Raw genomic sequence first — 17,427 nt, 5'->3', positions numbered from 1 at the left:
ATGAGAGTGAAATTTTAAGATGCGCGCGCATCATTATAACACAAAAGTTTGATACATTCGTTATTTATTTTGGTTTCTTCGTCCATTATTAGGACATGCAAAGGGTTAAAGCCCATACAGCCGTATTCGTTATTTAATAATTAATTGAGAACGCCATCTTTGTAAGATTTTTACAATATTGTTCTTTCTACAAATGCAAAAGCACGAGGAATAAAATAATTTTAATGATTTTTGCTTTCTAAAGAAGTGTAACTTCTTGCGTGCATACATAAGTACATTTCAATTTTTTTTATAGAAGAGGAAAAGAAACTTGTATCCATAGCGGTCACTTGAATGGTTGGGGAACTTGGTATGAGATCACCGCGGCCCATACTCTTGCAACATCAGAGGAATCACAAAAGTGTAGCCGACCTTATAAAGCGTCGATTAAACATACATATTATGAATTCATAACCCGAAAACACATTAGTACGTGGCGGACGAGGATTGAATTAGAAGCACTGTTGTGGTATTACGCCACCACTCTTCATGTATATCGCTAGGCAGAAAATATTTTATAAATAACCGACAGAAACCTCCCATAGAGACTTCATGCTGGCATAACCGCTCATACAATATCTGTCACATGCTTTAGCACCAAATCTGCAATGTCAAAAAATTTCCATTACCTATTTATAAAGAATCATATCTTTGCTTTTAAGTATTTATTTAACTAAGTTACAAACAATACTACTTAGATTACCTTACGTATTGGTCTCTGCTGCGCTCCAATTAGATACCGCAGGCGTTAGTTGCAAAGTGCAACTAATACTACGCCCTAGTTTGCCTATTCGAGTCAGTCTCAAACAATGTGTGAGGTTGACGTACCACATGTTCTGTTAAACTTTGCTAATAATTGAAACTAAAATGCCGGTTTGCATAGTAAAATTTTGTAAAAATAATACTACAAGAAATAAGACAGACACTGGGATCACATATCATGTGTACCTAAGTATTGTGTATTTTATTAATTTCAATAATGCAACCAAAAGGTCATTGGCGCTATCTTATAAATAGTTTCTTAATTGTAAATTACAAATGACAAAATACCAGTACCAAATAATGAAAGAGGCTATTTTTCTGTTATTAATAATGAACGCAACAATAGAGAATTTATGAACGCAACCAAAATGTCACTAGCGCTTTCTTGTAAATGATTCCATATTTGTCTGTCATCCAACAAGACTTTGAATGACATATAGCTACAGATGACAAAATAAAGTACTTCCTGAGTCATGAAAGAGGTTATTTTTCTTAGCGCTTTCTTATAAATAATTCCAGAATTTTCTGTGGTCAAACAAGAGTTTAATGGCAGATAGCTAAATAACTGATGAAAAAATAAATAACTTAACTATGAAAGAGGTTATTTTTCTCTACTATTAATAAACTCAATCAAAAGGTCATTAGCGCTTTCTTATAAATGATTCCAGAATTTTCTGTGCTCAAACAAGAGTTTAATGGCAGATAGCTAAATAACGGATGAAAAAATAAATAACTAAACTATGAAAGAGGTTATTTTTCTCTGCTATTAATGAACGCAACCAAAAGGTCAGTAGCGCTATCTTATAAATAATTCCAGAATTTTCTGTAGTCAAACAAGAGTTTAATGGCAGATATCTAAATAACTGATGAAAAAATAAATAACTAAACTATGAAATAGGTTATTTTTCTCTACTATTAATGAACTCAACAAACAGGTTATTAGCGCTATCGTATAAATAATTCCTTATTCGTCGGTGAACCTACCCATAGTAGCCGCCAAATCTTGTCAAAAGATACTAAATCCAGCACAGTAAATGTTGACAAATGAGTTATAATTATTATTAGTAGTTGTAAAACTGCAATGGTACAGTCAAAAGGCATTAAGCTTATAGCGTCCAACGTATTAAAATATATAAGAATAGCAAATCTACACCAGAATTATAATAATATATGAGAACGCCATGAATAAAACATGCATGAAACAAGGAAATGACTAAAATTGACCATGTAGAGTATAACTTAATTCTGTGAACAAATTAGAACGCTATTCGACGCTGTTTTGGGTTTTTTTACGTTTGACATTGAATTGTATTATTGAATTAAGTACTTGATGTTTTGTTGGAATTCACAATAACATGCACAAATTGTAATTCTGTTAAATATTTATTTTTATGCTTTAAGTCTACATTTGTAAAGATTTATAAATTGAACCAAGCATTTTAAGTCTAGTGTTACATTGATATAATAATAATCATAATATTGACACACTTTTTACACAAATTATCTTGCCCCAAGTTAAGCATATATAGCCTGTGTTATGGGTTACAAGGCAATGATATATTTAATACAATATACTTACTTAAACATACATAAATTCATATAAACATACATAAGTACATTTAAACATCCATGACTCGGAAACAAACATCCATATTCATGTTCAAATATATCGTTTACGGAAATGGTCATTGAAGCTATTATAAATATTATAATTTAGATTCAGAATAGCATCAAATATAATAACATTAAAACAACGTTTAAACTTTAATGAAATTACAAAGGAGCCTTTAGCTGTATACAACTGATCGGATTTGGTGCGACCGAACTGTATGTCGCATTGTCTATCACACAAAATTATTTTTACATCCGTCCGGACTGTACCGAGTACGACGCCGGACCAATTAGTGCGAGTCCGAACGTACTAAGGCTTTTACAGTAGTCGCATACGATGTGTAACATATGACATGTTCTACTACTCTTCTGTCGATAGTTTCACATAACTTCTGCTCTGGATTTACCCATCTCTGCAAATCACAAAAGTCGTGAAAATTTTTGTAGCTTGGTAAATGTTTCAAAAATTTGAAATATTAGAGAATAACAAGTTACCCATGCCATAAATTTATATTTGTTGTTTTTTAAACGAGCAAACTTTTTAAATCACGATTAAAAATATTACATTGACAGCGATAATATTTAACTATAAAAAGATCCACACTTAAATATTCATTCGATTAATTCCATAATACTTACTTGCATGTTTTTTATGATGATTAAAATATATAGCCTCTGGTTAAATATAACCTCTGATTTGATAATTTATGCGTTCTCCGTCTCTGTTTCTCATTCCCTTTCTCGTCTCAAAAACGCATACACTGTAATGGTCGACAATTCGTCATGGTACCAACCTCACGTAAAATTGGCTGGCAGTTGGCACCATCTCACAGCCATCTCTCGGTTACCGTGCGCGTTCATTGTTCATTTTAAATAGTGTGCCCTTCCCGGGCGGTTTCTTGTAACATTTTTCTGTTCCTTTCCACGAAATCGATAACACAAAAAATATCCAGCAACACATCCATTACACATCACCAATTCTGTTAATAATTGTAAAGTTGTATAGACTATCACTAAACGTACCAACAATACTAGCAGCATTTACCTACGCATTGGATAGTAAGGCTGATCCGTTGGCTGAATTAAGTGCTAGCGCTTGGGTTTCCAGTAGCTCTTTTGGCGGTGTAGATAGTACTCTAAAGATTAATAAGGATAAAAGATTTATATTAATCAGCAAAATATCAAAGTATAATAATTTGCATGTAGGTATCTTTTCAAATATGTAAATATATTTCCTCACTTCTTATTTTTCTCTTGCTACTTTTGACTTATGCTTACCTATTGTTTATTATAAATTATAATTCTTTTTATTGATTTGTCTTTAGGTTTCTTTCCGAACAACGAGCGACAAACACGGCAACCCCAGTTCGGCTTTAATCAGAACTTCTTTCCTCGAAGACTAAGTGATACCCTTAGTTCTATTTTACATATTAATCGTGGAAAACCAATCAGCAATCCAGATTATATATTACCAACCAATAAACCCGCAAATAACAATGTACGTTTTCCGACACAAGTTCCTCTTGCGGAAAATAATAATGATCAATCTAAAGTTGATGGTAGCTCTAAAAGACCACTAACATTTGAGGATTTTTTCATGAATTCCAATCAGCCTGCAATTATCAATAATAGACCAGTTAATGTTGGAACACATATTAACTCAAATGGCAATATATTTGGCCAAAGTACTGCTGATACTGGATCATCGACAAACGAGCCCAGTTTTTCCAGCTTCATAACATCAGACGGAAAAACTATAGGACCTGGTGGAAATGGGCTAATAACGGGACAAGGCTCAAATGCACCAGCCTTTGGAGCTGATGTTAATGGACTCACAGTGGGAAACAAATCAGACAGGCCAGCATTTGGAGCAAATTCAAATGGATTAATCATGGGAGAAAATACAAATAGGCCAGTTTTTGGAGATAACACAAATGGGGTCGTAATGGGAAAAAATACAGATAGGCCAGCATTTGGTGCAAATTCAAATGGACTAAGCACAAACGGGCCAGCCTTTGGAGCTGATTCAAATGGACTGATAGTGGGAAACAAATCAGACAGGCCAGCATTTGGAGCAAATTCAAATGGACTAATCATTGGAGAGATATCAAACGAGCCAGCATTTGGAGCAAATTCAAATGGACTAACTAACGAAGCAAGCACAAATGGGCCAGCCTTTGGAGCTGACTCAAATGGATTCGTAATGGGAGAAAAATTTGACGAGCCAGCATTTGGAGCTAATTCAAATGGACTTATAATGGGAGAAACTCCAAATGGATCTGCGTTTGATGAAAACATCTTTACAACTACAAAAGAAACAGGGCTTGTTGACAGAAATGGACCTGGTGCACCATCATCGACGACTTTGCCAACCCTGACTCCAGTCCCCGCGTCAGGGTCACGAAATAATTTCAACTTTGGATCTGCCGGAATATTTAGTAAATATTTTTATTTTCTGATATGGGACAATTAACTGCATGCACAGTATTAGATAGTTTACTAATTTTGGTGATTGTGTTTACTCATAGTTGAGCTCAAAGCGTTTGTTTGGTCATGAATGTTGATTTTTCTCGTTGATCACAGAAGCATCGCACTCCTAAATAGTTTTTAAATAATGAACTAAGATTACAAAATTTTATTAATTATTATATTGGGTTTATCATGGTCATAGATTAATCATATAACAGTAAGTTTAACTAAAAATTATGTTAAATAGGTATATTTAATACATTTACAGGACCTGTTCGTCAGTTCCTTTTATTATATATATCAGATTGTCCCTTCTATTGAAAAAATATAAATGAAAAATAGCACAGAATACTCTTAGTTCTATTGTGTAGATAAGATTTCCCATTTAATATTGGCATTGAGTAATTACAATATTTGAAGTTATTAACTTCTCACTTAATCACAGTTTTTAAATTAACAATATTTTTGTAACATCTATCATAAAATGCGTAGTAGATGGATCTAAGCAGAAGTTTTAATATTATCCTTGTTCAGCGCTTGCGCAATAGAATGTGACCGAGGACGTCCGCTGTCTAATTGTTAGGTCAACCGAACACGTAAGGACGAAGAACAAGATGTGACATCCACTTACACAGAAGCGTAACTTGTCTACTGCTTATTAATTTTAATATAATAATTTATTGAGGAGGTGTTCGATTAATGTTTTTTTTTTATTTTGAAACTCGGATAGTTAGCTGCGTATAATTATGTTTGCTAAAGTTATTCCGCATTGTCGAATGCTCTTCATCGCTTAGTCAAGAAATAATACACAAGAGGAAAAGGATTTTATTTTCGGCATTAATTATTCAGCAATATTCAATCGCTAACTTATAATTCACGAGTTATTTAATCGTTGTATTCTAATTGTTTTTATAACGTTAAATGCTATTTCTGTTGCGTGGTGCTGTTAATTTTAATAAATGTAGTAAATGTGTTTATTATAACTAACTTAACAACAATAAAGGGACACAATTATATTACACTTAAATAAACTATTATGGAACTAAATGTGTAATTATAAAAAGTGAATATTATTAAGATCGGTGGCAAATTACCTCTTTGAATTTCCAAACTTATCCTCTCAGGAAGAGGTGCCAGATCTTGGGTCGAATTTGTAAGGGACCTATAGGACTCTTTAATGAGGGTATAGTAGGGTAGGGTATATTTTACTGAACAAAATTTAGTTTTAGTATCATTAAATAAATCCAATTTTGAAGTTCGAAGAGTACAGAGCGTTAAGTAACAAAAGTACTAATAATTCTTTACTAACATATGCCCTAAAATAAGACATAAAAAGAAGCTTGCAATTAACTTCAAAAAAGTTAATTGACTATTATATTCAAGTAAATACAATAGAAAAGTTCTTACTACTTTGTATAACTAATATTCGGTGCGGTGTAATTGCTTCCTTAATATTTGCATGCGCTAGGTGTCTCTGGTCACACCATCACACCGTATTGTGCAATGTGCATACTTATACTCATCTTCACATTGCTCTTATACTAGATCTCGAATATTAAACTTATACACCGAGTGTTATATATATTTAACAGAATTTGTCAGGTTAATATTTAATTAAATTTGGCAGATAATCTATTTCATTAAATATTTAATATTACTTATTTGCTTCAAACTTGTAAGTAAAATGTAGAATAATAATTGAGATTTACCAAATCACCAAAATGACTAATAGTCAACTATTTTATTGATTTTTTTTAATGTAATGGGTGATGGATGGAATGGAGAGATCGCGGCCATCCATGTCGTGTTGGCGGCCTTTCATTTGGATGTTCGAACTTATTTTGCAAAATTTTAATTTATTAGCCGTGTTTGTTATTTCTTCCTCAAAATGTGTGGGTTAATTCTTGCAAGCTAATTCAGTCTCACTAAGAACCACTTTCATTATCGTACAGAATTGAATTATTGGATCTTAGTTCAGTTGTGATGACAAACCATCTTTTTGATGAGCGCGATCTGGATTGATCCAGGGTTTCTTTATATGGAGGGATAACCTCCATATAAAGAAACCCTCATGTGTCAACTGTAGATATAGATAAAAAATATTTTGGGCATCCATTTTAAAATATAAAAAAATACAGTACAGATGCTTTTTCATCACCAAGGCCACAGCGTTCCTAAAGAAGGAATTAGAAGTATGAAATCCTTATTATTAAATTACACATTATGCCACTTGAATTAACTGTGTTTGAAATAAGCATTAGCCATTTATTATTTAGTTATGGCATATATGCATTATGCATACAAAACCGCTTTAAGCAACGTTCTCAAAGTCACAGATAAAAAAAGCAAAACGAATTAAAATTATTCGTGAGCTGTTCCAACCCAAAAGTAACTCAGTTAATGGATTCACAAACATGTAATACAAATATATCGTATTAATAATGAACTTACCAGCAATTAAACAATTCTTAACTAATCATAGCATGCATAATTTGTATTATAATGAACAGTAGTATAGTATTAGTATGATTATTAATATACACTATGTCCGGGAATTAAATACCGATATTACAAAGGGGTGTTGCTTGAAAAACATAATATTCAACCCTTTACGATGGACACTTCACCTACGTATAGTGGGTGACTTTTTATCGATATAATATTCAACCCTTTACGTTGGATACCTCAACTACGTATAGTGGGCAACTTTACCGACATAATATTCCACCCCTTACGATGGATACCTCACCTACGTATAGCAGGTGACTTTTTATCGACATAATATTCAACACTTTACGTTGGATACCTCACCTACGTATAGTTGGTGACTTTTTAGCGGCATAATATTCAACACTTTACGTTGGATACCTCACCTACGTATAGTTGGTGACTTTTTAGCGGCATAATATTCAACACTTTACGTTGGATACCTCACCTACGTATAGTTGGTGACTTTTTAGCGGCATAATATTCAACATTTTACGTTGGATACCTCACCTACGTATAGTTGGTGACTTTTTAGCGGCATAATATTCAACACTTTACGTTGGATACCTCACCTACGTATAGTTGGTGACTTTTTAGCGGCATAATATTCAACACTTTACGTTGGATACCTCACCTACGTATAGTTGGTGACTTTTTAGCGGCATAATATTCAACATTTTACGTTGGATACCTCACCTACGTATAGTTGGTGACTTTTTAGCGGCATAATATTCAATACTTTACGTTGGATACCTCACCTACGTATAGTTGGTGACTTTTTAGCGGCATAATATTCAACACTTTACGTTGGATACCTCACCTACGTATAGTTGGTGACTTTTTAGCGGCATAATATTCAACACTTTACGTTGGATACCTCACCTACGTATAGTGAGTGACTTTTAACGTTTGGGTTCAGTTAGCCTATGTACGATAAATGCAATAATAAGTACGTACATAAAATTAATAGAATTAGGCGATATTTTTGGCCAATTTATTGCTTTGTAAATTCTGCTAAATTTCACAAAATCACATAGAAATGTGTATTGCTTCTACACCAAGCGTTTCTGTCTGCATTTTCTAGCTGTCAGTAACAAAATGAAGATTAGATAACTGGTTAAGTACAAAATAAAAAATATCTTATTTTATAAGATTACGTACCCTCTTAAGGTTCTAGTTTTTGAGTGATTTAAACAAATGTACAAAATAACAAATTTTCTCTCACATTTTTTTTACTGTCAGCCTTTTTAGTCTTAGAACATTTATACCTCTAGATGGACTGTGACAGCTGTGAAAACATCGAAATAAAATGAGGTTGACAGTCAACCTCTATTCTGAGCAATGTACGCACACTAAAGTAATATACCTGTCCTGTTTTCATTGGTTGTCAAGCAGCAAGAGGCTCTACTACAAAATAGCTTACCCTGTTGACAGAAGAGACATGCAAAACAGTGGATGGGAAAGATGGAACCTGTGTCGCCATTAAGGGCTGTGAACCCTTCGTCAAGCTGCTTCAGCAGGGTGTCACCTCCAACGTGGTCAGAATGCTGCGGCAGTCCGCTTGTGGCTTCGAGGGAAACGATCCTAAGGTATGTGTCTATATATATATATTATGTTTTCAAGGAACTTTCTTTCACGTACTACAAATTGTGGAATGAGCTTCCTTGTGCGGTGTTTCCGGGACGAAACGACATGCATACACCTTCCTTAAAGGCCGGCAACACTCCTGTGATGCCTCTGGAGTTGCAAGAGAATGTGGGCGGCGGTGATCACTTAACACCAGGTGACCCGTACGCTAGTTGTTCCTCCTTTTCCATAAAAAAAAATATTTTATCTGAACTTATACTCAAATAGGATCTGAATATAATATTCAAATATTATTTACATTTCGATCTGGCTGTAATATGCCAATATTACATTCCAATTTCGTCGTATTATGTTAACACTATATAAAGATCTACTTAGTCTATGTCTTTTTTACATACGGAACAGGTTATACTATGGCAATATGGCTCATATAATCACATGGCATTTAAGACATATTATAACTACTCATCAGCACGGTATCTTAGCCAATAAGTCTACCGCTACTAATTTGGTATCTTTTGTTGAAAGCATTTCTAAAACCGTAGACTCTAGATCTTCTGTGGACATCATATACACCGATTTCAGCAAGGCGTTCGATCGAGTTAACCATTCAATCTTAACCGAAAAACTTGCTGCATCGGGAATCGAAAATAGCCTTCTTAGATGGTTCAGTTCATATCTTGCAAATAGATCTGGTATAGTTGCAGTAAATGGATTCAACTCATCCACATGTTCAATGACAACTGGTGTACCACAAGGCTCCCATCTCGGTCCTATTTGATTTAATTTGTTTATTAATGACCTATTGTTTGTATGTTTATGTGCATGATGTGTTCACCTGTAATTGCAGGAACACGATTTTTGAAATTTATGTTACAATCTTATGAATTGTCTTGTGTATTCTGTGTTGGTGAACCTTGAATAAATAAATAAATAAATATTACACAGAACAGAAAAAACTAGCCATATGACATTCAGATTACTACGGATAATATTACATTAAAAACAGCCATAATCAGACAAGAATTATTGCGTTTATTCTTAACTTTCACAGTCTTAAAGATAATTAATTTAGTATTGGGATTTTATTATACAATTATGTTTATTATTGTAATTATCTTTTTTGATAAGTTTTTTATTAGCTTAGTCATACAGGTGGTATGTATGTTTGTTTGTAACCGACTCATTTGGGCGTGATTTTGGCCCACTTTAAACGGCCAGATTTCGTTCAAACTTAGTAGATCTATCGAGGCACTGTTTTAATTGCCAATAGAATTATTCAATATTGCAATTTGGAAAATAAGATGTTTGTTAATTTATATAATTTTCATTTATCGTCATGAGGCAGGAATTGTTGTTAAATTTTACATTTAAAATTTTTGCCATTATCTTTAACCGGTTTATCTAATATTAGGAAATATTCGAATGCCAAAAGAGAATTTTTAATTCAACAATGCAAATAATAGTTTTAAAAAACACGCTTTTATAAATAAACTTTACTAAAAAGTAGGAATTATTTTCTATTGTTTAGTAGTTTTCTTCTATTACTACTATTTATTGCTGATCACTTCATTCACTTACGATTTATCACTTTATTCATTACTTATTAAGTTTCGAAAAAACAGTTAAAACTCAAATAACTCACGCCTTACACTGGCAAAAAATTTACTTATGAAGAAAGTAACGTATTTTAACCATCACTATCGAAATATAATTATCGTAATATATCTTAATATATATAAATTACGTGACACGTTGTTTGTCTAGCGATAGACTCCTAAACTAATGAACGTCTTTTAAATTAAAATAACGGGAATTACTTCTTGGTCCAAATTGAGAGATAGGATAGTTTTTATTTCGATTTGGGACCCATAATTATTTTTATTTTCAATATTTGCTTTGTATGGGCATATTTTCTATGAGAGAATTTAGTGACGCACGGGTTGACAGTTCCGCTGTGAAACAATTTCATTATAACAACAGGGAGCATTTTTTACGAAATAATTCTTGATGTTTTGAAATATTATTGGCAAATTTCTATAAAACAGTATTATAGCTAGTATGATATAAAATATACATTTCGGGGATCGCGGTACTTCCCCAGGAGTGACTCCTTCAAGCTCGCTGACATTTAGACTGAGATCTATTATAGAGCGTACCTACTAACCCCCTTATTCATAATAGTCTGCTAACTTAAAGCATTGCTAATTCACACTCTGTCTTCTTCTATTGACATAAGTCAGAATGAGAAAAAACACTCCTTAGCGGCTGTTTTAAGTTAGCGGACCATTATGAATGAGGGGGTTAGACTTTTCTCAGTCTACTTACGTAACACTTAGTTCAGCAATAGTTCAGTAATAATAATAAAACGCGAACTTGACTTTCTCTTTGGGCTGTCTTCGCTTAAGCTCAGCTTAATTTCAGCTGCCAAATGACAATAAAATAAAAAAAATCTAATTCGGTTCACCCAGTCGAAAGTTCTGAGGTAACAAACATAAAAAAAAACATACTGACGATTTGAGAACCTCCTCCTTTTTTGAATTCGGATAAAAAAATGTTGTTTTTCTCCCTAATAAGAATGAAATATATTTTTTTTATGACAATAAGGGACGAGCAGGACGTTCAGCTGATGGTTATTGATACCCTGTCCATTACAATGCAGTGCTGCTCAGGATTCTTGAAAAACTCAAAAATTCCGAGCGGCACCACAATTGCGCTCGTCACCTTGAAACATAAGATGCTAAGTCTCATTTGTCCGGCAATTTCACTAGCTACGGTGCCCTTCAAGGCGAAACACAATAATGTTTACGGCTTACTGCTTCACGGCAGAAATAGGCGCCGTCGTGGTACCCAACTAGCCGGCATCCTGTGCAAAGGAGCCTCTCACTGACTATAAAATGAAACCAAAGATTTTGCTAAGCTTACACTAAGCGAAGTTTTATGTAAGTAAAGCCTGATCAAACGCTAAGTTATAGATCTCACCCTTAGTGTCGCCTTAAGATTATTTCTGAATCAAATACATAAATAATAATAATATAAATAAAAAAAAAACAATGTTTACACGGCGCTTATACTAAAATACATTATTAAACATTTAAAAAAAAAATTACCAATGTTCTATAATAGTATTGTGTATAGTTATAAGATTTGATCAATAAAGTAACATTATACATTTCTAAATTAAAGGACCATTCTTGAATAAACATTACTGATGATATTATGAACAACTATATACCCGGAAGATATCTCGGACAAATACGCATACCAGTGATATAAAAAAAAATTATTTCAATTTGAAATAAAACCAAATAAAAAAATACAAAGCTAAGCCGTAACTCGTACCCCTTTTAATGATGCGGTTAACCGATTAAGTTGTTATGATACAATAAGTACCTCTTGAGGTTTTAGCATAGCAAAAGTCGCCTTAATGATTTTCTAACGCTTATTAGAATATTGGATAGTAAACGGCCTTGGCATTTAAAAAATTAGTTGATTTAAGTTGATTTTATTTTAAATAACATTTTTAAATCCAAATTTTATTTATTGTGTATTACAAATATTTATATTTTTACTCCTAAATGTCAGATCGGCTCCAAATTTCACACAATGGGGTCACCGTGTTGTGCTCTTCTTTTATGACAGTAAGGGACGAGACGAGCAGGACGTTCAGCTGATGGTAATTGATACGCCCTGCCCATAACAATGTAGTGCCGCTCAGGATTCTAAAAAAAAAACAAAAGTTTTGGGTGGCACTACAACTGCGCTCGTCACCTTGAGACATAAGATATTAAGTCTCATTTGCCCAGTAATTTCACTAGCTACAGCGCCCTTCGAATTGAAACACGTTTTCGCTTCACGGCAGAAATAGGCGCCGTTGTGGTACCCATAATCTAGCCGGTATCCTGTGCAAAGGAGCCTCCTACTGTTAAAGAAGTTCATAAAATTATCGTGACAACTATGACTGAGTAGACTCCAGTTTTGGAAGACCAGTGCCACACAGATCATTTTACCACGTTGGGAGTGTCTCTCGCGCAAACTATTCAGTTTAGAGAAAATGAAATTGTGTTAGATTGTGTTATATTTTATAATAAACTCCCAAATTAAATTAAAATATTACCTATTTAAATGTATCGTAAAAAATAAATAAACATCTAAGGCCTATTATAATGTGAAAGATTATTTGAATGATAAAGATAGTTGGAATTAATGTTCTAAATTTTGTTAATGAATATTGTTATACTCATTTAAATGCTATTGTAACTTTTGTACTTCATCCTGACATGCACTAAATAACTTATAAAGTTTTACAGTGAATAAACATTTTTTGACTTTGACTTTGACTTTGAAATTAGAAACTCCAATATAATTTTTGAACCTATCCACGTATGGGTAAATTTTTTTTTTTGAGTTTCAGTTCTAAGTATAAATTTTTTGTTTTATTTTTTTTCTATTTTTGTGTGAAAATTTTATGCGGCTAACAGAATACATCTACTTACCAAGTTTCAACAGTATAGTTCTTATAGTTTCTGAAAAAATTGGCTGTGACATACGGACGGACAGACAGACAGACATGACGAATCTATAAATATTATACGTAATAGATGTGAATATGTACGACTTCACTCGGGTTTATATATTATATAATGTTTTCTCACTGGAAAATAATAGTAGTAGATGTGTGCGCAGCCTTATTTCTGTTAATTAAAATGATAATATTATATTTATTGAAGATTTTACGACCCAGACCATTTACATTTATACATTTTACGATCGTCAGCAGATCTGTCGAATGAGTTATTTATAAATTCAAACGCAATCCTACATTGGCGATCTGAGTATGACACATGATTCCTTTTTTGTTTTTGACGTTTCAATGTCCGATTTATAGAACGTATACGTGATTTCTTTTTTTTTTCAAACTCTTTCAATCTATCTATGGGTGAAAACTTATTGTTATTTCATCGATTGTTATTGTATTGGGGTTGTATGTTGTATTATATTCCCGATAATCTAATGTATTTGATAATCATAATGTTAACACTGGTATCAAATAAGAATTTGTAATGAATACTACTCGGTTATGTCAAGTTAGTAAGTCTTTTGCGTGGCGATGTATAGGAAATAAGAATTGTTAAACAACGTTTGTATGGCTTTCTATAACATAAATTAGTCAAGTTAGGAACCTATTAAAGAGACACAACTGTAACTTACTGTTTCATTTAATTATTCAAAATTTGTCAAAGGCGTCTGTGTCGCAGTAGTCTAAGGGCTGATTTCACCATTTAAGTAGAACGCGATCAGAACACTTTAAACTAAGTTTACGGCTGTAAACGAGCTTACAGATTAAAATCACGTTTCATCAACACAAACTAAGCTCAGATACCAATAGACTAAACGCGTCAAATGCTGACCGCCGAAATTTGGACGCTTAACCTATTTGATCGCATTCAAAAGCTGTCACTATACCTATCGCAATAGATACATTGTTATAATAATAATAAATTCTTTATTGCCATACAAATAATTACAAATATAAAATGAACAATTAGGATACGCGATGAAACAAAAGGCAAAAGGAAAAGGCTCAGCTTGACCTGACATGGAATCATGGATTTATGATTCCATGCAGCGCTGTTTTTCAGCCATCCCCTCCTCCCTAAGGTGTTGAGCGGGAGTGGATGTATTGTGGCTCCCCGATTACCTACTTAAGCTATCTTTTTTTTTATAAAATGTAATATTAGAAAAAAAGAGTGTTCTGGTTACCCTTGCAAGTGTATATAAGTGTTGTAAGTGTGTATGTAAGTGTAATTATAACAATTTTGATTTTATTCGTACTCATCGATAACAGTTTTGACAGTTATTTGATACATTCTATTGTTTTAGTTTATGTAAAATCTGACTGGTATTTGAACTTATTTAAACTGAGTTTTATTAAACTCATCATCACTACCTACCTAGATCTTTAAAGATTATATTGAAAACAATCGAATTGCCTTTTTTTCATTTTGTACACATGTTTCTTGTTGATCAACAGAAATCAACAGTTCTTCTAACGAGTTTTAGTAAATAATTTACTCACAGCCTCGATGTGGCTTAAACATGTAACTGACCTTGTCCAAGATATTAATTTTCCACACAACTTAATGAACAATGCTACCTAAATGATTGAAAAATGAATTGACTTGAAATGATTAACTCTTAATACTTTAAACGATGGTTAAATCTGGTAAAACGGCTTTAGTACAGTTCAAGGCAGCCAGCCCTGTGACCACTGTGATCTAGCGCGATAGCTACTGTAAATATAGGTCTATATACATTCTTTTAATAAATCTTATTATCTTTTACAATGATCTGACGTATCTCATGTGGTTGAAAAATTGGCCTTACCAAAAAGATGCGTTTACGCATTAAAGAATCACATTCAAAGAGGATGTACCGTTGCAAATCCTCGGGTTTCATCTACACTATTACAAAATCTACCTGTTTTTGTTAATCCGTTTTTGTTAGAATCAAGTTAAGTTAATAACCTTACTGTAAAATGTTTAGGTGTGCTGTCCTCTTCCGGGTATTCCTGAAGTTCCTCCGACGCAAGCGCCAATAACGCCTGAACCTACTCCGGCTCCAGCGCCCGAAGAACCAGAGGACCCTAAAGCAGCGGGAAAGACTGCGGTTGACAGCGACTACCTTCCGGCCCTCCCAGTGGCTCCCGAGTGCGGAGTCAGTAACGCCTCTCTGAGCAGGGTTGTAGGAGGAATTGATGCTAAGCTTGGTAAGTAACACGTATAGACTAATTTATATAATATATGTATGGATTTGATCCGAAATGTCTTTATTAACTAACAATTTTACAAATTATGCAGATCCAGTGTAAGTTAGGGTTAACTAATAATAGACCAGTGCCTAACTAATAATAGCCTTTGAAAATTATATTTATACTAGTGGACCCAACAGACGTTGTCCTGTACACACGTTTTAAATTTAAAAAATCGGTCCAGCCGTTAGGAGGAGTTCATTAACATACACATGAGCAGGAGAATTATATTATATGAACGGAATTGAGGATCCAAACCAATCTCAAATTCACTGAAACAAACAAAAAAATCATCAAAATCGGTCCAGCCGTTTAGGAGGTAGTTTAATTATGAATCTAAACCATTCTCGAATCAACCTGAAGACACACACCAATCTCAAATTCATTGGAACACACAAAAATATCATCAAAATCGGTCCAGCCGTCTAGGAGGAGTTCAGTGACATACACACTCACAGAAGAATTATATATATATAAAGATATAATATATTTGATAATATAACAAAAGTTAAAGGAAAAATAAATAACAGGCGGGGGTTTTAGGGTAAAAAATGGTTTATTTTGAATTCCGGCAAAACTACAAATCCTATCGAAAAAAGTTAAATGGCAAAAGTTATAATGGTAATAAAAATATCTACAACTTTTGTTTACACACTTTTTTCACATAACCTCAAAATTAATGTGAAAAATTAAAGAGACTCGAACCTCGTACTACAAAGCTGTGGAATGAGCTTCCTTGTGCGGTGTTTCCGGGACGATACGACATGGGTACCTTCAAAAAAAGCGCGTACACCTTCCTTTAAGGCCGGCAACGCTCTTATGATTCCTCTGGTGTTGCAAGAGAATGTGGGTGGCGGTGATCACTTAACACCAGGTGACCCATACGCTCATTTGTCTCTATTCTATAAAAAAAAAAACCTCGGACCGCCTGCTCCCTAGGCTGGATTGAGGCCTGGCTAGTGTCGTACCGTACTTAGCAATGGATTTTCACATATTATTCTGCCCTCTTATTTACTTTAGTGGATTTCCATAAAACTTTTCTGCCCTCATATTTGTACGAAATAAAAAACCAGCAAAAAAAAGATTTAAATGGCATTCAAGGCTAACAAAACTTTACCTTTAGTCACATATTATCACTAGCGAATATTTTCGCAGCTAGGGGCACGGTAAACACTTAGTTGGGTGTTTGTCTACTGAATAATTAGCTACTTCTATTATTTAAGTAAATAGTCGTCGCATTCAATAATACTTAAATAAACCTTGCTAAGTACTAGTCATTGGTAGTTCGAAAACAACTTGTTTCATACTGTTAAGTATAAATAAAATGATGTGTACTTAATAGCCCACAACAGGTACTTTATTCAGCCCAGGTTAATAATACGAAACACATTATTTGTGTTTTTTTATAAAAATAAGGGACGAAACAGGACGTTCAGCTGATGGCAATTGTTACGCCCGCCCATTACAATGCAGTGCCGTTCAGGATTCTTAAAAAACCTAAAACTTCTGAGCGGCACTATAATTCCGCTCGTCACTTTGAGACATAAGATATTAAGTCTCATTTGCCCAGTAATTTCACTAGCTACGGCGCCCTTCAGACCGAAACACAGAAATGCTTACACATAACTGCTTCATGGCAGAAATAGGTGCCGTTGTGGTAC

The 17,427-nt window shown here is 33.7% G+C and overlaps 1 protein-coding gene across 2 annotated transcripts in view; it reads left to right on the top strand.

The window, feature by feature from the left end:
- The window catches only part of LOC126975603 (venom protease-like), a 36,958-nt gene that overhangs the window by 7,864 nt on the left and 11,667 nt on the right, over positions 1-17,427 (top strand). The window contains exons 2-4 of one of the 2 annotated variants that reach the window (XM_050823568.1): positions 3,738-4,850; positions 8,803-8,957; positions 15,502-15,724. In XM_050823568.1, the coding sequence (XP_050679525.1) occupies positions 3,738-4,850; positions 8,803-8,957; positions 15,502-15,724 (1,491 nt within the window). The remainder of the gene's footprint in view (positions 1-3,737; positions 4,851-8,802; positions 8,958-15,501; positions 15,725-17,427) is intronic. The other variant, XM_050823569.1, reaches the window with a different exon arrangement.

This window comes from Leptidea sinapis, chromosome 36 (assembly GCF_905404315.1).
Source record: "Leptidea sinapis chromosome 36, ilLepSina1.1, whole genome shotgun sequence".
Classification (NCBI taxonomy): Eukaryota; Metazoa; Arthropoda; class Insecta; order Lepidoptera; family Pieridae; genus Leptidea; species Leptidea sinapis.
This window is presented reverse-complemented; position numbering and strand designations above follow the sequence as displayed.